General features: G+C 35.7%; 1 protein-coding gene across 10 annotated transcripts in view; it reads right to left on the bottom strand.

Moving 5' to 3' along the window:
• Positions 1 to 24,948, bottom strand: part of SPATA6 (spermatogenesis associated 6) — a 169,811-nt gene that overhangs the window by 63,585 nt on the left and 81,278 nt on the right. For all 10 annotated transcript variants that reach the window (XM_061121954.1, XM_061121957.1, XM_061121958.1 and 7 more), the window contains 3 exons: positions 22,978 to 23,271; positions 18,294 to 18,381; positions 10,213 to 10,253 (listed from right to left, as the gene is read on the bottom strand). In XM_061121954.1, the coding sequence (XP_060977937.1) occupies positions 10,213 to 10,253; positions 18,294 to 18,381; positions 22,978 to 23,271 (423 nt within the window). The remainder of the gene's footprint in view (positions 1 to 10,212; positions 10,254 to 18,293; positions 18,382 to 22,977; positions 23,272 to 24,948) is intronic.

The raw sequence follows: 24,948 nt of genomic DNA, 5'->3' as shown, positions 1-24,948 counted from the left end.
CATCTCCTGCATTGGCAGGCAGGTTCTTTGTCACTAGTGCCACAGTTCTGAGTAAAAAGGAAGAGAAGCAGATACTGGCAACTGATATGAGTTTCTCAATTTTGCTGAAAACATTCCTTTTGAATCCTACTCAAGTGAATGATCAATTCCTACCTCATCCAATTTAAAAATCCATATGCTCAACTATCTGGTTTAGTTTAAGGGAAATGTACTTTCTTTATAGTAGAGAAAAATTTAGAAGAAATTCCAAAATAATGCAATGAAAACGATATGTAATTCTTAGGTTTGCCAATCTTTAGGGGGTAAGGGGGAAATTCCTTCCTTCTTAGATCACTCTTCTATGCACTTACATAAATAATTTGTTTAATCCTCACAACAACTTCTGTGGTATTTTTACTATCTACACTTTGTAAGAGAGGAAAACTGAAGTAAAGTCAAATAGCTACTGTTTGGTGGTAGTAGTCCCAGGTCAGTGAACTATGAGAAATCCATGGCAGAAAAAAAAAACAGAAAACTCCCACAGCCCAAGCCTCGATGCCTATGAGGAAAGTTCCACAGAAGATGCACTAACAATCGGATTTACTAACAGCCCAATAAAGAGTCAAGGAACAAATTGGCAAACTGCTTCCAAGAAAGAAAAGTTGCTTCCCCCAATTAATTTTATGCTGTGATCATGACACTGCCACCAAACCACTGAAGAAAAGTGGGAGAAAGATTATCATAGATCACTCTTACTAGTGACCATGGGCTTCCCAGGTGGCGCTAGTGGTAAATAACCTGCCTGCCAATGCAGGAGACATAAAAGATGCTGGTTTGATTCCTCAGTCAGGAAGATTCTCTGGAGAAGGGCATGGCAACGCACTCCAGTATTCTTGCCTGGAGAATCTCAAGGACAGACAAGCCTGGCAGGCTACAGTCAAAAGGGTCGCAAAGAGTAGGACACGACTGAAGCGACTTAGTACATATGCATGCACAACATGCATGACAATATGTGGAAAATTATCTTAAATAAAATATTAACAAATTAATTCAGTGATGATCAAAAAAGAATACAACATGATTAAGCTGGGTAGTTTCAAAGAAAGAAGCATGGGTTATCAATAGAAAATCTATTAATTCACCATAGAAAAAACATTATCAACTCAATAGATGCTGAAAAAAGTATTCAGTAACATCCAACATCCACTCATAATTCAAAACTGTAACTTCTTTGAAAACAAGGAATTTCAAAGGGAACTTCCTTAACTTGCTAAAGGATATCCAACAAAAATCTACTGCAAACAACATTCACAGGCATGAAACCTTCGACATGATCCTACCTAAGGCAGGATCAAGACAAGAAGGCACAGACTATTAAGTTTTGTGCTGCAGCCTATCAGGTTGCACTGCAAGAGCAAATTAAGTCTGAAACTTAGTGGTTTAACATAATAAAGGTTCATTTCCCCTGTACTTTATGGTAATACAGGTTAGCAAGAGAATCACACTACACAAAATTGCCCAAGACCTGTGCTGATGAGACAGGCTGAACAACTTGCAGCTGAACCGTCTAGAACAGGCGACCTCACTGTCACTTTAACAAGAGAGCTCTTATCAATTCTTCTATGCTGTACCCTGGAAGGGATCCACATAATTTCCATTTGTAGTCTATTGGCCAGAACTAGGCCCTATACACCTGCAAGAGGGCTTAAAAATACAGAAGAGGAAATGAATAGCCAGTAGGCAATAAATATCTCTGCCACTTGCACAATCACCACTTTTATTTCAGTACATTGAAAATTCTAGTAAGCCAAGACAAGGTAATCTGCAAGGCAGAATTAAAATTCATTGTTTGTAGATGATATGGTTTCCTCTGCTAAAAAATTCAAGCATATCTAAGACAAGAATGTTACACACAAATCTACTTCAAAACCATAGATTAGCAAAACACACACAAGTGTAGTTTTGCATAAAAAACTGTTTACAATGGGAACCAAAACTATAAGGTTTCTGAGACTAAATCTAACAATGTGTAACACTTTAATGGCAAAGTGTTTATAACACTTTGGGAGACATGGGAGAACTGAGACAACCTGCATTCACAAGGCTTGGCTAACAGAACTAAAAACTGAGGCTCACCCACCTCAATATGACTTTACCATGAGTTTTAATTCCATAAACCAGTAAATAGCTTCATTATTTGCTTAAGGACCTTCCCATAAATCATTTGCCTGAACAACAGTCTGCTCAATCATCATTCAGCTCCCTTCTCAAAATGATAGATTCTTAATCTGGGCAAACAGTCCCCTTCTCAGCCCAAGAGATAACTCAGGAGAAAAAATTTCTTCCCTATAAAATACCTGCTTACTTATCTAGACTTGCTTTAAGACTCTAATCTTCACGTCCAATGTTGTTGTTTACTCACTAAGTTTTATCCAGCTCTGCAACCCCATGAACTGTGTAGCCTGCTAGGCTCTTCTGTCCATGTGATTTCACAGGCAAGAAAATGGAGTGACTTACCATTTCCTTCTGCAGGGGATTTTCTCGACCCAGAGATTGAACCTACATCTCCTGTTTGGCAGGTGGACTCATTACCACTGCACCACCAGGGAACACCTAATCTTTTATATCACAAACATTGCCAATGAGATTCCCTGCTTCAAAGTTCAGTTCATTTCAGTTCAGTCGCTCAGTTGTGTCCGACTCTTTCTGACCCCATGGACGGCAGCATGTCAGGCATCGCTATCCATCGCTATCCATCACCAACTCCCAGAGTTTACCCAAACTCATGTCCATTGAGTCGGTGATACCATCCAACCATCTCATCCTCTGTCGTCCCCTTCTCCTCCTGCCCTCAATCTTTCCCAGCATCAGGGTCTTTTCCAATGAGTCAGCTCTTCGCATCAGGTGGCCAAAGTATTGGAGTTTCAGTTTCAACATCACTCCATCCAATGAACACTCAGGACTGATCTCCTTTACGATGGACTGGCTGGATCTCCTTGCAGTCCGAGGGACTCTCAGGAGTCTTCCCCAACACCACGGTTCAAAAGCATCAATTTTTCGGCGCTCAGCTTTCTTTGTAGTCCAACTCTCACATCCATACATGACAACTGGAAAAATCACAGTCTTGACTAGACAGACCTTTGTGGCAAAGTAATGTCTCTGCTTTTTAATATGCTGTCTAGTTTGGTGATAACTCTTCTTCCAAGGAGTAAGCATCGTTTTATTTCATGGCTGCAGTCACCATCTGCAGTGATTTTGGAGCCGCCCAAAAATGAAGTCTGCCACTGTTTCTACTGTTTCCCCATCTATTTCCCATGAAGTGATGGGACTGGATGCCATGATCTTAGTTTTCTGAATGCTGAGCTTTAAGCCAACTCTTTCACTCTCCTCTTTCACTTTTATCAAAAGGCTCTTTAGTTCTTCACTTTCTGCCATAAGGATGGTGTCATCTGCATATCTGAGGTTATTGATATTTCTCCCAGCAATCTTGATTCCAGCTTGTGCTTCATCCATCCCAGCATTTCTCATGATGTACTCTGCATATAAGTTAAATAAGCAGGGTGACAATATACAGCCTTGACATACTCCTTTCCTGATTTGTACCCAGTCTGTTATTCCATGTCCAATTCTAACTGTTGCTTCCTGACCTGCATTCAGATTTCTCAAGAGGCAGGTCAGGTGGGCTGGTATTCCTGTCTCTTTCAGAATTTTCCACAGTTTATTGCGAGCCACACAGTCAAAGGCTTTGGCATAGTCAATAAAGCAGAAATAGATGCTTTTCTGGAACTCTCTTGCTTTTTCGATGATCCAGCGGATACTGGCAATTTGATCTCTGGTTCCTCTGCCTTTTCTAAAATCAGCTTGAACATCGGGAAGTTCACGATTCATGTATTGCTGAAACCTGGCTTGGAGAATTTTGAGCATTAGTTTACGAGCATGTGAGATGAGTACAACTGTGCGGTAGTTTGAGCTTTCTTTGGCATTGCCTTTCTTAGGGATTGGAATGAAAACTGACCTTTTCCAGTCCTGTGGCCACTGCTGAGTTTTCCAAATTTGCTGGCATATTGACTGCAGCACTTTCACAGCATCATCTTTTAGGATTTGAAATAGCTCAACTGGAATTCCATCACCTCCACTCGCTTTGTTCGTCGTGATGCTTCCTAAGGCCCACTTGACTTCACATTCCAGGATGTCTGGCTCTTGGTGAGTGATCACACCATTGTGATTATCTGGGTCGTGAAGATCTTTTTTGTACAGTTCTTCTGTGTATTCTTGTCACCTCTTTTTAATATCTTCTGCTTCTGTTAGGTCCATACCATTTCTGTCCTTTATTGAACCCATCTTTGCATGAAATGTTCCCTTGGTATCTCTAATTTTCTTGAAGAGACCTCTAGTCTTTCCCTTTCTATTATTTTGCTCTATTTCTTTGCATTGATCACTGAGGAAGGCTTTCTTATCCCTCCCTGCTATTCTTTGGAACTCTGCACTCAAATGGGTATCTTTCTTTTTCCCCATTGCTTTTCACTTCTCTTCTTTTCATGGCTATTTGTAAGGCCTCCTCAGACAGCCATTTTGCTTTTTTGCATTTCTTTTTCTTTGGGATGGTCTTGATCCCTGTCTTCTGTACAATGTCACAAACCTTTGTCCATAGTTCATCAGGTGCTCTATCAGATCTAGTCCCTTAAATCTATTTCTCACTTCTACTGTATAATCATAAAGGATTTGACTTAGGTCATACCTGAATGGTCTAGTGGTTTTCCTCACTTTCTTCAATTTAAGTCAGAATTTGACAAAAAGGAGTTCATGATCTGAGCCACAGTCAGCTAAAGCCCTTCCTGCTTTAAAGCCCTTCCTGCTTTAAAGCCCTTCCTTAAAACTCTCGAGCCAAGACCCCCAAACCCTTAACCTTTAAGTATTTACCTGTAAATATCCACCCTTAACTTTTCAGAGATATTACCCTTAAACTTTCATAGATACTACTAAGTCTGCAAAGGTGATGCTCTCCCTTACTGCATAATCAAAGCTCTGCTTTGCTTGATATCAACAGATTCTTCAGTTATTGTGGTGATATTTTGGTGAGCTGGCAGTTGACAACCCTGAAATCCAACAAGATCCAAATAGACCCTCCTTGTTGCCACATCTAAGACACTCAACTCAGAAATAGTCTTTTCCTCTGGGACTCTTGGGCCTCCCTCCTTGGGGGCGGGGGGGGGGGGGGGGGCGGCTCTCTCTAACTATCAATACAATGGTGTGGTAATTGAATCTTCTTGTTAGGTCTGGACTCTTCTCTCTTTTTGGTAAAGCTCCCAAATGCTGAGTTCCTTTGTCTTGTAGGAATCGAGAACCCTTGTCATTATCTGGTCAAATCTGAAAACTTGTATCCCAGGTGGAAACCTGTCTTATTACATATGTTACTAATATTTCTCTCTGTCACTTTTTGCTCTGAGTCTGTAAGAGGAAGTCCATAGCAAAGTGACCAGGCATGAACTACTAAAATTATCCTGTAGACAAATCCAAGAACTGACAGGTTCAGATGTTCTCATTCTAACAGAATCCTTAGTAAAAACTGCCCTGGGCCACCTGTCAGAATATCATGAAGACTTTTCTCAGTTTCCTCTTTTTGTTTTCTTCCATGGGAGAAAATGCTTCTGGAAGAAATTACTACCAAACCTCACATCTTCTTAGAATTAAGATTTGTCAGGTCTCCAATTTAAGATACCAACCACTAGTTTGGAGTCCAAGACATACGCTGTATTAGCAACATAATGGCCAACACTGTCAGATTCTTATGCCTGTGTTTCAGTTTAGGCCAATGCCCCCTTCAAGTCAGATTCAATCTTTTGATCATCTTACGTATATTTACATTATGATTTTAAATTGTACACTTACTGTTCCTAATAGCGTAATTTCACTAAGTATATTTTAGAATTACAGTGGCTACCCTGGAGGGGGATATATGAACAAAACTGTTTATGTAAAAGATGCCTTAGAATGAAAAAGAGCAAAATCCTACATATCCAATAGTCTGCACTTCTCAACTGGCACAATAAAAATTCCAAAAAAATTTTCAGAGTCTACAAATTGCCTCCTTAAAACATTTGGTGGCCAAGGCCAATTTTTAAGAATGTGAAAATGTAAAATTATGTCTTGTTAGGACACCCTCAAATCCCACTGAAAGAAATGGCCTTTACCCCACTATTTCTTATCTCCTGTCCTATCCGTCTCCATTACCTGAGAACCCTATCCTTCTTTTGCGTGTTTTCATTCCCATCTGAAGTGCCAGAAACAAAAGCTCAATGACTTCTTAAAATTAAATCCCCTTCAGAATACATCAAGTGCCATATGGTTTATTTTTGAGCTCTGATCTTTTTCTGAGCTGAATAGTCAGACATTTTCCAAAGTCTAATAAACAAGATAAACAAGAAATTGCAGCAGAATTTAGAATTCTGTATACTTTAATTCGGCTTTTCCACATTTCCTACCTCAATAAAGGATGTCAGGAAGACACTGAATTATAAAAATCAGAAATACAAAAGTCATTCATAATACTGCATGGCTAAGACCTTTTCAATACTCTCTGACTTCAAACTTTTCTTGACTATTTCTGTTTAGTTGCTAGAATTTAAAAAAAAAAAAAAAGGCCTGGAGATATTTTTATTCGGATTTTGTTAATTTTCGAATTCTCCTACATAGAAGTACATCTTTATGACACTGACATTTTCTCTACAAGAACATAGTACATCTTTTCCATTTGTCAAGTCTACCTTTCTGTCAACATTAACCCTAAATATCTGTCTAATATCTCCACTGCAATTGATCTCCATTACTATCATCTTAATACAAGCCATCATTTCTCACATTGAATATTCAATAGTCTACTAATCTCTCTACTGTCTCCATTCTTTTCCCAGTCCACACTACTATCAACAGTAATATTTTCAAAGTACAAAGCCAACTGTATCATCCTGTTGTTTAAAATAACTTCATTTGCTTCCCATTGTACCTAGGATAATAATCAAAATTCTTAACATGGCAAAAAAGATTTGATCCCTATCTACTACTCCAGCCTAAGCTTATACCATGTGCCTACTCATGTCTTTCACGCCTAGCAACACTGGTCTTTTACTTGCCTACCCACTAAACCTTTATAAATGCTGCTTCCCCCTTTTCCCTTGGACATGTGCTTCCCTCCTTTTCACACAATAAATTCCTATCCACCTTCAGAGCTCCAGAGCAGTCACCAATCCTCAAAATCCTTTATCCATATTCCTTCACCAGATCAAATCCTCCTAATATATAACTAGTCGAAGCCAGCATGCATATCCCTCACGATATTTGCCACAGTTCCAATATATATTGATTTTTGTGATTTTATTATCTCTCTTATTGTCATAAAATATCCATGAAGGCAGAGACAGTTACTAGTTTTGCTAATTTTTTGCTAATTTCTATTGATAACACAATAGAGTTTTAGTCATATCATCTTTCTTAATAGTAAGAGAGAAGCTGGGAGTAGAGAGGAACAAGGCATTCTAGATGTTACAGAACAAATGACTAGCTTTCCATCATGATTCATCTTTCCTTCCTTCAGAGCAGAATTACTACTGAGAAGCAATCCCTGCATATAGGTGTGGCCACCTGGTTAGTTCTTGGCAAACAGAGTGTAGGTAAAAATATCACGTGTCAATTCAAGGCCAAGGCTTTTAAGAAACAGATATGCCTCTTCAGGTTCTCCTTTGTTTCCCACTATGTGAAGAGGACAGCAATGCTCTAGAATAAGGTGAAGACACAAAATGGGGTCACTTCATGGACCTCTCTTCTCTTGCCTCAGCAGAATATATTTCTCAAAAGAACTTACGCAAAGTGTTACTTTTCTAAAAATTTCTTGCGAGCACTCCTAGTTTCGTAACTCTTTTCCTTATAGATACCGTATAGTGTTCCACTACCAGCTATCATATGGCTATACAAAAACAATCCTTTATTTTTCCATAGAAAAAACAGCTCTGTTCAATGCTGAATATGTATTTCTATGGAAATCTACCTCTTCAATACAAAAAATAATCCTGTGAGCTGACTTACTACCCACAGCCTTACAAGGGTAGTATGAATGATTAACTTCTACTCTAACCCTGAAAGTGAAGACTATAGAATTGAGGGTGGGCAGATAGTTAAGGGATAGAAGTGAAGCTGTTTAAAATAATTCATTTAGAAGAGGGGATTCTGAATATATACACCTACCTTTAAATGGACCAGTCAACACAGAACTGGATTATAGTTACCTTAGGATAAAGATTAGTGTCTGATAAACTTTCTCTCCTTTCTATACTTTTATATATTTGGTTTACTTGTTTTCTCTTTATAATCCACTCATACAACACACATATTTTAGGGATCCACACTATATATCAGACAATATGCTAAATACTAGTGATTATCAATAAGTAAGACCACTAAGATCCTTGCCATTTTGGAACCAACAGATTAGTTTGGTTTTTTTAAAAGACAGACTATAAACAAAGATGCAAATAAAGAAGAAAATAAACACATAAAAATTGTGAAACATAATTTGAAGAAAATGTACAAAGACAGGCTTATCCCTTGGTGTTACAAATAAGGTGGCTTCCCCAGGTCCCATACAAGACAATGAACATTATGCTTTTTGATGTATATGTCTGTGTGCATATGAGTGTGTTTACAGGCATACTCACAAGCACACATATTACACAGATCAGTATACATGTATGTGTTTGAGTAAACTCCACATAATAGAGTGGGTCTGCACCAGGTGAATTATGCCAGGCCCACATTCCTCTAGGGACAGCCTTAAACAAGGGCACAACCCTATACAAACACTATACAAGGAATAGTTCTATTTAAGTGTGATGGTCATGTCTATACTCATAGATCTCAAATGCCAATGCTTGCATAGACAGCAAAAGAATGCATAAGAATCACCTGGAAACTTGTGATAAAAATTTCCAGTCTTCATTCTTAGCAATTTTCATTTAGTAGGCCTGGAATGGATTTTCATAAAGTTCCACCTATATGATTCTGACACTCTGGTAGATTTGGACACTTAGTCACAACTCTGCCTTGGCTCTTCCGTGTTTCTTTCACCACAATCAAAGCATGGCAAAGGACTATGCTATTCAGTGCCCTAAAGCACAGAATAAATCATCTTCAAGTAAATAAACAAAGGTATTATAAAGAAAGGTGTGATTTTTGTTTTGTTTTCCTAAATATAATGCCTCCTCTTACTAAGAAGTTTTCACTTAGAGGCAGAAAAGATAAATTCTGGGGAACTACTTCTCAAAATGCAGAACATGAACTACTAGCAGTATAGCAGGTTTTCAATATGCTGCCCAAAATAAATTTAGATAATACACAAGATTATTTTACATGGTGCATGGACATACACTAAAAGACAGTGAATCACAAAGGAAAAAATGTACTTTCTTTTCAATTCTCTTTCAATCAGAAAGCTTCAGTTAGCTATTGGTAATGTCTGCTACACCTGTATGTCATTGCTTATCTGATTTTAAGAAACAGAGAACATGTCTCAGAGTCTTGTTATCTAGCTAGAATTTAGTACCATTGTTTTGTTTTCACTGTATTTTTAAGGCTATCATCCATTTAAAGCATATGATACTGATTTTCATTTATATTAATTTTCATTTATACTTATAAATGAAAAGAAGATGAACTTTCAGTTTTTGAATTTTTTAAGTTAATTTCTATTGAAGCACAGCTGATTTACAATATTGTGTTAGTTTCCACTGTACAGCAAAATGAATCAGTTATAATATACATATGTCCACTCTTTTTTAGATTCTGTGGATTTTTTAAAGATAGCATAAATTACATGCAGATATTGCAAAAACTATGAGGATTCTGCTGTATGAATGAATGAATGAAATTTAGAATTACTACTGTGAGGTATCACTAAAAGTAACAACCAATTTTTCTGTCTCTAACTCCCTCTCTCTCACACACACACACAAACACAAGTAACTAATCCAAATGAACAATCGAAAGCCACAAAATAGTTATAGGAAGACATTCAATGAAAAGTCTATTTCAGACAAAATAATGACATTCCATAATATGACAATTATTGTTTGTAAATTTCTTGACTAAATGAATATGATAGTATCCGACCATACATATTGGAAATTTACGTATGCTCTAATCTGAAAGCCAGGATAACTATCACATGTAGTTTTTATTACATACCTTATAATCCTTGGGTCGACAGCAGCCAAGATGAGAATGATCTAAAAAAGGACATATATAAGAAACTATAAATATTTCCACCAAAAAGAAATTTGGTTTAATCTTTGCTTTTTCCTACAGTCACTGTTTCTATGATAATTCACACAGCAGTTTTCAGAAATACCTTCAAAATCCTTCAATAATGTTACAAAGATGATAAGCATAAGTTAAAATCTGTAAGTTCTTTAGCAAATAAATGATTTCACAAATGTTATTTTCATTACAGTAGGAGGTATCTGATATAGACCATGTTAATTTTTATTTGATAAACCAATTTGTGTGCATGAAAAGGACAATTTTTAGTTGACAAACTAGTTTATGATGATATATATTTTGAACATGTAGACTTGAGAGATATTGCCAAACTACAAGTGTTCCTAATCTTGGAGTCCATGCCTGAATCAAGTAAGTGTAATGGAAAGAAGACCAGCTTTAGCAAGTGGGAGCATACTGTCCTGCAGTGTATAGATCTTGCTGACAAATAGATGTGCATTACAGTTTAGGCACCAGCACTTCTAATATGGCAATGGGCATATTCTCTGACTTTTCCAAGTCTCAGATCCTTCAACTGTCCCATGTACCTCTTTCATAATATTGTTTTAAAGATTACGTTAGATATTACATATAAGGCAGTAAAATAAATGCTAACTATTATTACTAACCGCTTCCCTGGTGGCTCAGACGGTAAAGTGTCTGCCTGCAATGCAGGAGACCTGGGTTCAACCCCTGGGTAGGGAAGATCCCCTGGAGAAGGAAATCGCAACCCACTCTAGTACTCTTGCCTGGAAAATCTCACAGATGGAGGAACCTGGTAGGCTACAGTCCATGGGGTCGCAAAGAGTCAGACACGACTAAGCAATTTCACTTTCTTTCTGTTATTACTAACATAACATCAACATCATGACTATCGAATTCTAACTCAAACAAGGCCAGGTTCAATTTGCCATAGATGCTAATTTGGTCAAGTTATACAATTAATTTCATGCCTCTTTTTAAAAGTATAAAGACAATGCTTACCTTACCTCAAGAGAATTATAGTTATGATTAAATTATACAATTCATAAAAATACCTATTCTCAGTATTTACAACAGTGGATTATAAAATTATTTCAAATCTCTCCCTAAAACAAACCACTACATTATAAATGTACATTTGGTGTTCTATTTATTACTTAAAGGAGTCAACTTTGTAGAATTATAATCTCTATTATATTGATAGATGAGAAAATCAGAACCATAATTTGAAACTCTACTTCTTTACTAATACATTTCAATAAAAAACACTCTTAACAGTCTATATCTTACCTTCCCTAACCACTTTTTGCAGAGAAGCAGGCTCTACAGACACAGACCCAGGATGGTCTGTGCCCTGCTGTGCTCAGTGGTGCTGACTCTTTGTGACCCCATGGACTGTAGCCCGCCAGGCTCATCTGTCCCTGGAATTCTCCAGGCAAAAACCATTTATAAACTTACCCCGATTCAGACAAACTTCTACAATTTTCTTTCATTTTTATAAATTAAGCTAATACTTTCATCTAAGGTTTCCTAATGTTCACATTTAACCACTCTTACTAACAATTAGGCACTAACTATATCCTAAATGTAGGAGATAAAGGAGATAAAAATCATGGCCCATGGTTGTGCAGTGCTTATAATTTACTTAAGTTATTACCAAGTCAAATAACAGCAGCATTAAAGGGCAAGCTGCATCAGAATGGTACTGGCAATTAATGCTGTTAAAAAGTCGTATCAGAGTTCAATCTCTCAAAGTTGAAGACAATCAGGCGAAACTTCCTATAGGAGGACAAAGTTGAGCTGGGCCTAATGAATGGGTCACACTAAAGAAAAGTATAAAGAAAACGAAAACGCTAATTTAAATTGTGTGTGTGTATATGTGTGATCTTGAACAACTTACATTTCCTTAAATCTCAGATTTCTTCATCTGTAAAATGAAGATAACTAATAGTACCTAAAATTTTTGAGGTTACTGTGAGTAATCAATCAATGAAATATAAGTACTTAGGATAATGGCTAGCAGAAAACACAATAAATATTAGCTATTATTTGATTCTCCTATGATCTCATGAAATCAGTGTTACAAACCGAGTATTTGTGTCCTCCCAAAATGTGTATGTTGAAGGCCTACTCCTCAAAATGATGGCATTTGGAAATGAGAGGTATTTGCTAAATCCTAAGCAAATTAAAAAAGGACAACTTTAAAATGCTCAAATGACCAGATGAAGCTTCCAAATATTCTTAAGGTACAAGAGATACTAAGTTTCTTCAAAAGGACTGCATAGATTAGAATTATATTTCATGGAAATTCCAGCCAGAGAAAACTTGGAAATTTTATTAAAAAAAAAAATACATCTAAAGGATAGTAGGGAAAGGAGTAAGAGAGTGGTGGAAAAGAAAGGAACTTGGGGTTGTAAGATCTGGGTTCAAGCTCTATAGTGCTCCAACATGTCACATAGCCTCTCAAGGCTTTGGTCACTCTCTTCCTGATCAAACGTAGTTAAATCCACCTTCACATGACTTGAACAAAGACTAACTCAATCAACACTGGTGAAAATGGTATCCTATAGGAACTTAAAAATTATTCTGCAAGATAATTTGGCAAGAAAATTTTCAAGAAGAATTTCCAAGATAGTCATAAGTGAAAATTTACTATGCCTAAGAGTCTATCATAAGAAATTTCCACATGTATTTAAATAGCTGGTAAAAACCCAAAGTACAGTTGCTCAACTGCTAGCCAGAAAGAAAAGCAGTCCAAAGAATAGAGGCATTAAAATTAGAGAGAAGAGAAGGGGAAACTCTTTATGGTAAAAGGCAAATAATAAATGTATAAAGAAAAATGGAATTTTTAAAATACTTGGTAAAAATCACCGTAATAAATTGTTTCCAGCAAGAATCATCAACATATGGTAAAGAGGTCAAAGAGTATTAACCGAGTCTCGATCTCCCCATAATTACAAAGGGAAGGAAGAAATAACACCTTTTTCCTGCAGAAACCTAGCAGATACCACCATAATCAAGTGAGCAAATTAACATCATCAGTAACAAAGCAACATCACATACATCTTGACATGCTGCACTGACAGTAACATATCACTTCTGCTGTATTTTGGGAGAAAATGAATAAATCTAAGAAAGAGGAAAATAGTAAAACAAACCCAAATTGAGGGACATTCTATTAAAAAAGTGGCCTTTACTCTTAAAAATGATCACAAACATAAAGAAAGGCCAAGGAACTGATCCATATTAAAGAAAACAAAAGAGATGCGGCAACTGAAGGTTATGCATGATGTGGCAGTCTTTTTGCTATAAAATAGGTATTAGAACAAGTGGCAAAATCTGAGTTAGGTTTATAGATTAGTCAACATTATTATATTGTTAGTTTCTTGTTTTGATAATTACATCACCTTAAGATAAAAACTGGAGAAGGAAATGGCCACCCACTCCAGTATTTTTGCCTGGAGAACCCCAGGGACGGAGGGGCCTGGTGGGCTGCCGTCTATGGGGTCGCACAGAGTTGGACATGACTGAAGCACCTCAGCAGCAGCAGCAAGATAAAAACTGTGTTAGTTTTCTCAGGCTGTCTTCTACCATAGACTAGGTGAATTAAACAATAAACATCTATTTCTCATACTTCTAGAAGCTGGAAGTCTGAGATGTGGGTGCCAACACAGCCAGGTTTCGGTGAAAGCTCTCATTCTGGCTTGAGGATGGCTGCCTTTTGGTTGTGTCCTTACATGACAGAGAGAAAGGAAGATCACTGACATGGGATCTCTGACATTAATCCTATCATGAGAACCCTACCCCATAAACTCATCTAAACCTAATTACCTCCCAAAGATAATGACCCATCTCCAAATACCACCGCTGGGGGTTAGAACTTCAACATATGAATTTTCAGGGACACAATTCAGTCTATAGCAATGTCGGGAAAAATTTATACACAGTCACACATACAGAGATGGAGGCAAGGAGGAGAAAGAAAGAGAAAGATGGAGGGAGAAGGAAAAGCAAATATTAATATTTGCAGATTCTGAGTCAAAGGCATAGGGGAATTCTTTGTACTATTTCTACTTTCTATAAGTCTAAAATCATATCAAAATAAAAAGTTAAAAGAAAAAAGCCCCTCATTATTGACCTCTCTAATTGTACCTCTATATAGGCAGCTGATTGCTTTGATATGAAGTTACTAGAAACTATAACAGTTCTGCTGGGAAATATATAATAATTGTTAGGGGAAATCAGACATTTAAGTGCATTCCAAAAACATCTTCCCAAGAAAAGTCTATATTGAAGTCATTTTCAATTTTTCTGGTCCTTAACGCATATTTACTCAATGTCTATAAATTTAGTCCAAGAGGGGAAACAGTATAACATCTGTTCCTGATTTCATATAATCTATTATTCAGAGTACAAAAGGCTTATCGATTACCCTATTTATCTCCCAATTAATGCTAAAAAAGGGAAATAGGTGAGCACAAACTCTTCATGTTCTTAGATAAGAATGTTTCATATCCTAATTTTAAAAGAGAGAGAGATTATATACTAGAGTTTAGAATCAGAAAGAGACAAAGCTCACAACACGTTGATTATATTTTTTTACTCTCACTTTTCTATGCCTTTTTCTTAGTGTGCAATAAATTAACTTAAAGGCTTCTGGTGAATTGACTAGCCAGCGTCTACAGATATTAACACTTAGATGTCACTAATTGGGCTTCCCAGGTAGCTCAGAGGTAAAGAATCCTTCTGCCAATGCAGAAGACATGGAGATGCTGGTTCAATCCCTGGGTAAGGAAGATCCCTTGGGGAAGGAAATGGCAACCCACTCCATGTTTGTGACTGCCTGAAGAATCTCATGGACAGTGCAGCCTGGTGAGTTACAGTCCATAGGGTCACAGAATCAGACACAACTGAGGGTGCGCACATGTGCACGTGTGTACACACACACACACAAATACATCGCCAACTATAAAATACTATTTAATCTTCTTTATTAAAATCATCTTCATAATGAACTTAGAAATAACCTATCTAACTATTAGGATCAGGCCTAAAAACTAAACTAAAAGAACGTTATCTTTCCCAAAATATAAATATTATTGTGACAGCTGATATTAAGTGTCCTGTGTGCTAGGGCATTTTGCATAGTAATATTTATCATGTTATCTTCATTCTTCAATAAACTGATATTTTATCTTAACTATCAGAGTAGTTAAGATAATTTGTTCAAGAATGCTCAGTTTATAAATAAGTCGCTGAGCAAGCATTCAAATATAAGTGTAAATGTATGTACAAAAGTATCAGCTTGAACTCTTTTTACAACTGTATTTCCCAAAGTCTGTTCCACAAACTAAGTAATGCATGTTAAAGTAGGAAAAAGGTTTCATGGCCAAATAAATTTAAAAACTGTTGAGCAAAACAAAATCAAAGATTTTTGTTTGTTTGTTTTACTAAAAGGTATCACAGTCTTTAATATGCTAATATGTGTTTTGAATCACAAAGATGATGATTTATAGCAGCACTTAAATTCTATTAAAGAGTATCTACTTGGGTATCCCATAAGTTTTATTTATTTTTTTTTTCTTTTTTTTTCTTTTTTTTTTTTATTATTATTATTTTTTTTTTCCAGTGGGTTTTGTCATACATTGATATGAATCAGCCATGGATTTACATGTATTCCCAATCCCCATCCCCCCTCCCACCTCCCTCTCCACCCGATTCCTCTGGGTCTTCCCAGTGCACCAGGCCGGAGCACTTGTCTCGTGCATCCCACCTGGGCTGGTGATCTGTTTCACCATAGATAGTATACATGCTGTTCTTTTGAAATATCCCACCCTCACATTCTCCCACAAAGTTCAAAAGTCTGTTCTGTATTTCTGTGTCTCTTTTTCTGTTCTGCATATAGGGTTATCGTTATCACCTTTCTAAATTCCATATACATGTGTCAGTATGCTGTAATGTTCTTTATCTTTCTGGCTTACTTCACTCTGTATAAGGGGCTCCAGCTTCATCCATCTCATTAGAACTGATTCAAATGAATTCTTTTTAATGGCTGAGTAATATTCCATGGTGTATATGTACCACAGCTTCCTTATCCATTCATCTGCTGATGGGCATCTAGGTTGCTTCCATGTCCTGGCTATTATAAACAGTGCTGCGATGAACATTGGGGTGCACGTGTCTCTTTCAGATCTGGTTTCCTCAGTGTGTATGCCCAGAAGTGGGATTGCTGGGTCATATGGCAGTTCTATGTCCAGTTTTTTAAGAAATCTCCACACTGTTTTCCATAGCGGCTGTACTAGTTTGCATTCCCACCAACAGTGTAAGAGGGTTCCCTTTTCTCCACACCCTCTCCAGCATTTATTGCTTGTAGACTTTTGGATAGCAGCCATCCTGACTGGCCTGTAATGGTACCTCATTGTGGTTTTGATTTGCATTTCTCTAATAATGAGTGATGTTGAGCATCTTTTCATGTGTTTGTTAGCCATCTGTATGTCTTCTTTGGAGAAGTGTCTGTTTAGTTCTTTGGCCCATTTTTTGATTGGGTCATTTATTTTTCTGGAATTGAGCTTCAGGAGTTGCTTGTATATTTTTGAGATTAATCCTTTGTCTGTTTCTTCATTTGCTATTATTTTCTCCCAATCTGAGGGCTGTCTTTTCACCTTACTTATAGTTTCCTTTGTAGTGCAAAAGCTTTTAAGTTTCATTAGGTCCCATTTGTTTAGTTTTGCTTTTATTTCCAATATTCTGGGAGGTGGGTCATAGAGGATCTTGCTTTGATTTATGTCGGAGAGTGTTTTGCCTATGTTCTCCTCTAGGAGTTTTATAGTTTCTGGTCTTACATTTAGATCTTTAATCCATTTTGAGTTTATTTTTGTGTATGGTGTTAGAAAGTGTTCTAGTTTCATTCTTTTACAAGTGGTTGGCCAGTTTTCCCAGCACCACTTGTTAAAGAGGTTGTCTTTTTTCCATTGTATATCCTTGCCTCCTTTGTCAAAGATAAGGTGTCCATAGGTTCGTGGATTTATCTCTGGGCTTTCTATTCTGTTCCATTGATCTATATTTCTGTCTTTGTGCCAGTACCATACTGTCTTGATGACTGTGGCTTTGTAGTAGAAGGAACATACCTCAACATAATAAAAGCTATATATGACAAACCCACAGCAAGCATCACCCTCAATGGTGAAAAATTGAAGGCATTTCCCCTGAAATCAGGAACAAGACAAGGGTGCCCACTCTCACCACTACTATTCAACATAGTGTTGGAAGTGCTGGCCACAGCAATCAGAGCAGAAAAAGAAGTAAAAGGAATCCAGATAGGAAAAGAAGAAGTAAAACTCTCACTGTTTGCAGATGACATGATCCTCTACATAGAAAACCCTAAAGATTCTACCAGAAAATTACTAGAGCTAATCAATGAATATAGTAAAGTTGCAGGATATAAAATTAACACACAGAAATCCCTTGCATTCCTATATACTAACAATGAAAAAACAGACAGAGAAATTAAGGAAACAATACCATTCACCATTGCAACAAAAAGAATAAAATACTTAGGAGTATATCTACCTAAAGAAACAAAGGACCTATACATAGAAAACTATAAAACACTGATGAAAGAAATCAAAGAGGACACAAACAGATGGAGAAACATACCGTGTTCATGGATTGGAAGAATTAATATTGTCAAAATGGCTATTCTACCCAAAGCAGTCTATAGATTCAATGCAATCCCTATCAAGCTACCAACGGTATTTTTCACAGAACTAGACCAAAGAATTTCACAATTTGTATGGAAATACAAAAAACCTCGAATAGCCAAAGTAATCTTGAGAAAGAAGAATGGAACTGGAGGAATCAACCTGCCTGACTTCAGACTCTACTACAAAGTCCCATAAGTTTTAAAAAGTGTCATTGTAACATACTTTTCAATATAGCCAAGATTCTCTTTTGTTTTAATTGATGCCAAGATAAACACCTGAATGTAGGAAAGATAACTAAAACAACAGAGATAACTTATATATTACCATTGTGCAGCCTGGACCATCCATCTCTTTCACAGTCTCTGCCGGGAGATCCAAATAAAGCATCGGCCCTGGGACTTGGGGGATCGACCTAGAATAAGGAAAATTTCAATGTAACAAAAAGCTTCATTTTTTTTTTTTTTCAGTATAATGGTACCAGAAAATCAAGTAAGGTACATAGATCACATATCATCAGGTTAACATGATACTGCCTACATAGTTCAGGCATGTTCCAAAATCAGAGCTTAGCCAAGTATTTTGCTATTTGTTTTTAAGTAAAATTTAAATTCCAGAAATTTTAAATTATATTCTGAATCCACTCTAAAATGAATAGATTTACACTTGAAGTGTCCATTACTCTATTGCCTAGTATGAGTCCCACTACAAAGTTAAAAATAGAGAAATCTTACTTTGCTACATTTCAAAAACAAGTTCAGCCATTTATTACTTATCTCCTTAGCATACAGATTTTGAATTTAGTGTCTTTACCTGGCTGCATTTAGGAGCCAGCATTCTGAGTAGGAATAACATATTAACAGTCATCCATGTTTTCTAACAAAAAGAGTCAGGCTGATTTAAATCTGTACAAAAAAGACAGCTCTATCTACCAAAATTAAAAGCTTTTTACATAAAAGGGCAATATCAAGAGAGTGAAAAGGCAACCCATGTAGTAGGGCAAAATATTTGCAAATTATTATCTGAAAAGGCATTAATATCTAGACTATATAAACAAACTTCAAAAACTCAATAAAAAAAAATTGAGCAAAGGACTTAAAAAAGACATTTCTCAAAAAAAATTTATACAAATGACCAATAAGCACATGAAAAACCATTCAGCATCACTAATCATTAGTAAAATGCAAGTCAAGTCTATTTTACCCCCATCAGGATGGCCATTATAAAAAAGCAGAAAATAACAAGTGTTGGCAAGGATGTGGAGATATTGAACTACTTGTGCACTCTTAGCAGTGCACAAGGAATGTAAATAGGTGCAGCCACTGTAGAAAGCAGCGTGGTGGTTTTTCAAAACAGGACTGTCATATGACCCAGCAATTCCACTTCTGGGTATATACTCAAAAGAACTGAATAGCAAGGCCCTGAACAGATATTTTTATAGTATGTTCAGAGCAGTAGTATTCACAACAGCCAACAGATAGAAGCAATCCAAGGGTCCATCAACTGATGAATGGGTAAACTAATATGGTATATACATTTAAAAGATTATCCAGCTGTAACAAGGAAGAAAATTGTCACATGTTGTAGTATGAGTTAACCTTAATGCTTTGCTGCTGTGCTGTGTTTAGTCGCTCAGTCGTGTCTGACTTTGCAAACCCATGGACTGTAGCCCACCATGCTCCTCTGTCCACAGGGATTCTCCAGGAAAGAATACTGGAGTGGGTTACCATGTCCTCCTCCAGGGCATCTTCCCGACCCAGGAATAGAACCAGGGTCTCCTGCATTGCAGGTTGATTCTTTACCACCTGAGCTACCAGGGAAGCCCTTTAATGATGTTATTCTAAGTGAAATGAGCAATTCACAAATTGACAAATATTGTATTTTTTGGGTACAACTTATATGAGATACCCAAAGCAGTAAAATTCATAGACACAAAAAGTAGAAAGGCGTTGCTAAGGGATAAAGGGGAAAAGAAGTGGGTAATTATTGTTTAATGAGTTCAGCATTTCAGTTTAGCAAAATGCAGAATGTTTTGGAGATAAATGGTGGTGGTTATCACCACAACAATGTGAATGTACTTAATGTATATACTTTAAAATGTACACTTAAAATGGTTAAAATAGTAAGTTTTATATAGTATATATTTTACCATGATTTTTAAAAATTTAAGTTAAAAAAGTGAAAAGGCAAGCAACAGAATAAGAAAAATACTTGGGAATCATATACCTGACAAGGTTCTAGACCCCTAATATATATATATAGGGAAAACTTACAACTTAATTCAACTAAAAGGCAAGCAACCTAATTAAAAAATTGGCAAAGGTCTTGAATAGACATTTCTCCAAAGATGATATGTAAATGGCCAACAAGTACAAGAAAAGAAGCAAAGCAAAGATTTCTCATTAGAGAAATGCAAATCAAAACCATAATGAGATACCACTCTACACCCCTCAGGATAGCTACAATAAAAATAAAACAAAACAGAAAATAATAGACATTAGTGAGAATATGGATAAATTGGAAACATCATACATTGCTGGCGAAAACAGAGCAAACTCTGGAAAACAGTTCGGCAATTCTTCAGCAAGTTAAACACAGAATTACCATGTGTTAGTCACTCAGTTCTGTCCGACGCTTTGTGAACCCATGGACTGTAGCCCACCAAGCTCCTCTGTCCATGGGATTTCCCAGGCAAGAATACTGGAGTGGGCTGCCATTCCCTTCTCCAGGTGATCTTCCTGACCCAGGGATTGAACTCAGGTCTCCCACACTGCAGGCAGATTCTTTACTGTCTGAGCCACCAGGGAAGCCCATATGGCCCCGCAACCCCCTTCCTAGGTGTTAAAGCAGTTGGAAATTAAAACAGATATTCAAATAAAACTTGCACATGAATGTTCACAGAAGTACTATTCACATAACTAAAAGGTGAAAATTCAAATGTCCATCAACAGATTAATGGATACACAAAATGTACACTGAATTATTCAGTCATAAAAAGAATCAAGTACTGATACATGCTGCAACACAAATGAAAGTTGAAAGCACTGTACTAAATGTACTAAATGAAAAAAGACAAAAAAGCAAAAATTGTATGCTTCTATTTATATGAAATGGCAGAATAGAAATACTATATTATGAATATTTTACCATAATAGAAAAAAATACTAACTTCTACATAAATTTTAAAAAGCAAAGAATGTAATTTAACTCTTATAGAATGGTTGTGCTAGTTTGTTTGGGAGCATACTAGTTTCTTGAAACTTCTTTATTCTTTAAGATTACTTTTTATACAGTACCTATAAAACTAGAATGACTTTCCTAGAAGTATCACATTTTGTATATTCATGTTTCAAATTAAAATTTTGCTTGGTTACCAATTTTGTTAAGTGCTTTGAAAATCATGAATGGTTATGGAGGCAGGAGGCATATGTTGATAAACACAGTTGGAAAAATCTAGTCCTTTTACAGTCACTGTAAGTAATTTTGTAGTTATAAACTTAGAAGCATGTATTTCTTCCTGTTCATTGGAAAGTTGAAAGAGAAATCATTTAAATAAAAATGTCAAAATGTATACCAAGAATTAATAAAATTATTCTAAGCAGTGATATGAAAATAATACTAAACATTTTAAGAGCAGTTATTTCCCTAAGCAATTTTTATGTGGCTAACACTCAAAATATTCCTAGCTATCTTTGTACATAGGTATTTTAATTAAAGTGCTAATATTCCTTCAGGTTAGAATTTAGCATGTCCTTTCTTTTCAATTTAATTCGCAATTGTGGGCAAACAAAATTAAAGGCATTCTGAAACTGCCATCAAACAAGCAAGTAAACATATCTGAATATTGTTCAAACAAAAAAAACAGGGACCAGAAACTGTAAACAAGTTCTATAAATAAGACAAGTGCAATTACAATGATCTCAATAAAATGTAACCATTTAAGTTACTGTAATTATTAAAAATTTTCTTTTTTACAATAAAAATCTATTACTTTAGGCTAAAATAATAAAAGATTCATAGTCAAAATAAGAAAATGGGATGAAATATTGTTTAAAGTACATCTAAATTTTTAAAAAATGGTATCACAAATGTTAAAAAAGCTATTAGACCATCAAAGGAACATGTTTACTTGTTTGCATTTACATTCACATTTTAAAATTTGGAAAAATGCACTGGAAACATTAAAGTCAGAAAGTGTTTTATAGGTACCTTAAAAAGTTGTTTTGCTTCTATAGGCACTTAAATCTTCAAGTTTATTATTATAGAAAGCAATTTTTAAATTAATTTGTAATCTTTTGTTACAGAAATGCTTTTAAGGTAAAATATTTTTATAAAAATTAAATTATGAAGATTCAGAGAAATATTTTTATTAAATATTATTACAGACACTTAAAAACTAGCCAAAATCTTTTTGGCTATCATATGGATACAAGCTTTAAACACAAAACACATCAAAACAGGCTTCCATACAGAAAGATGAGAAACTCCATTACCCTTAAAGTTAAGTCTTCTCTTTCAAAGGCCTTTCCGTTCCCATCAAATGATGATTTGCTTCAAAGTCCATTGTATAAGGTTTACCCAAGGGACATAATTATAAGGGGAACTTTTCCATTACAATTTTTTAAAGGGCTGGGGGGTGGGTATCTTCCTTTTCACAAAGAAAACTAGTTCCTCTTTTAAAATCCTACTCTGCCATTTTAGTACTAATGTCAATTATATATCAGTTCAATTTGTAAAGTTATTACACTGTCCACTTATAAGAGGAAAGGAAATGGCTACTTAGAGGACTTATGGGATTCATAATGGAGCTTGATCTCTGTCAGGTTTAAAGGCTGCAAAAGAATGTTCTTTTATTAAGTTAATTTTCCATTTTAGATTGCTAGGCTAACATACAGTTCAGGAAGAAAAATTATTCATATAAGCTAGAAGTTGAAAGAAGTTTGAGAGTAATATTTTAATGCAATTACAGATTAGATCAGTTTCAAATGGAAATGTTTCAAAGAACACATACATGTCTAATCACAAACGGAGGTTTATCTGTTTCTTTTTTGAATTCATAAGGGCCGAGATTTAAATGGGCCAGCCGCCGCCTGGTGTCTTCTGATAGCTCACACATGCGTCTTTTTGTGTAAGGAGATGGAGAGTGTGATTTTGAAGAAATTGTAGGCTGTTCGTAGTTTTTTGCATTTATGCAATACTTATTTCTCTCAGGTGACTTGGATTTTTTCTTTTGTGACCTCGATGTTCTGTTTTGCAGTCTGCCGTGTGGTTTTTCAACTGGAGCCGTATGGTAAACAAATTTATCCTAAACATAAAAAATAAAAATTAGTTTGGCCAGGAGAGATATACTTTATACATATTATGACCCTTGGGTAAACCACATATATAACCACAGGTAGAAAAAACTTTTAAAAATAATTTAAGGTACATATAATCTATCAAAACCAACTAGATCAGTCTCTCTCGTTTGTGCAGATTCTGGGGGAAGTCAAATTCATATCCTCCCAAATAACTCTGTCTAGTAATAAGTAAAATATACTGTATCACACTTCTTCTTAAGTATAAGAAGTACTTTATGTAAGTTAAAGCCCAATATTTAATCATTTGAAAAATCTAAGAAAAAATTAAAGTTATTTTTTAATATACTAAAAATTAATGTAAATGTTGGTTTATCATTTGTAACTGACTGGCTATATAATTTAAGAGGCTAAGTTTAATAATCTTACAAATACACATCTAATTAGTTGATTATAAAATCTTAATGGAGAAAACTATTATGTTTCATTCATACTATTATAATTACATACACTCGCACAATATGAAACTCTGAAGTAAAGCTTTTTACGTATTTTCATTGAACATATTATTTGGATTATACAAGGTGATTAGAATTTTAATATCTCTTCCAAACTTTAAAATTCAATAGCAGATAAACATAATGTCTTAATTCTGTACTTTCATATAAGTAAAAATGTCCAAAAGACATGTTATAAATTTTAATAACTAGTACTCTATCTTCAAATAATATTGGCTAATTTTAAAAACAAACATGACATTTCTAAAATTTTTGAGTCATTAGGATATTTTATTCAAATAAAAGTTATTCTGCCTTACAAAAGCTGGATCACAAATAAACAACGTAAAGACCACTTCAAGCAGTATCTAGATTTATAAGCTTTCCAATATTAGAGAAAACAGACGTTAAGAATCAGTGAATGTCCTCCTAACTTTCTAACTTTAAAAAACCACCTAACCTCCCTCTCCCCTTTTCTACCTTCTCAGTCTCCCTCTCTACCTGCTAAGGGTATCTATTTCAGAGTAAATAAAATACAAACATAAAATAGAAGAGTCACGCATTTTTTAAAGCAGATAAACAGAAAAGAAAATAGGAAAACAAGAAAATATTTTCTGATTAGGAAAAAAGTAAGTCCACAAGTCTCATACAGACCAGCAGCATCAGATTATTTCATCATCTTTCTTCTCTAGCTCTTGTTAATGCTCCCGGACCTTCTCCCACCTTGTTCAATGACTTCAAGTAATTCAGAATTTTCATCCCACTTCATGCATCTTTATGACATCACACTGACTCAAAGAAGCAGCATTGTTAGCACATGAACCTTTGAGGTTTAATAAAATGTTCAAGCAATGAATCTTTCTAAGACCTTGAACTTAGACTTTCTACTGCTAGGCTTTAACTATCTCTTTCTACTTCATCCTAGATTTCACCATTATTCAGATCCACTGCACCCTAAACTCTGAAAATCTCTTGTTGACCAAACCTTCTTTTCCTCAACCTACTCCTTTTATTTTCACTGAATCTGTTACTTGCCCTCCTCTCCTCCTCAGCCCCTAAATCTCTTTCTCCTAGATCTTCACACATTTTTAGTATCTCTTACTTTCAGATCCAGATAAATCCATCATTACCTATTTCAGCAATGCTGTAAAGTTCCTTCTCACCCACTTCTGTTTATACCAAACCGAA

The sequence above is a fragment of the Dama dama genome, chromosome 20 (assembly GCF_033118175.1).
Source record: "Dama dama isolate Ldn47 chromosome 20, ASM3311817v1, whole genome shotgun sequence".
Lineage (NCBI taxonomy): Eukaryota > Metazoa > Chordata > Mammalia > Artiodactyla > Cervidae > Dama > Dama dama.
The sequence above is the reverse complement of the archived record's forward strand: the minus strand, read 5'-3'. Positions and strand labels throughout refer to the sequence as shown.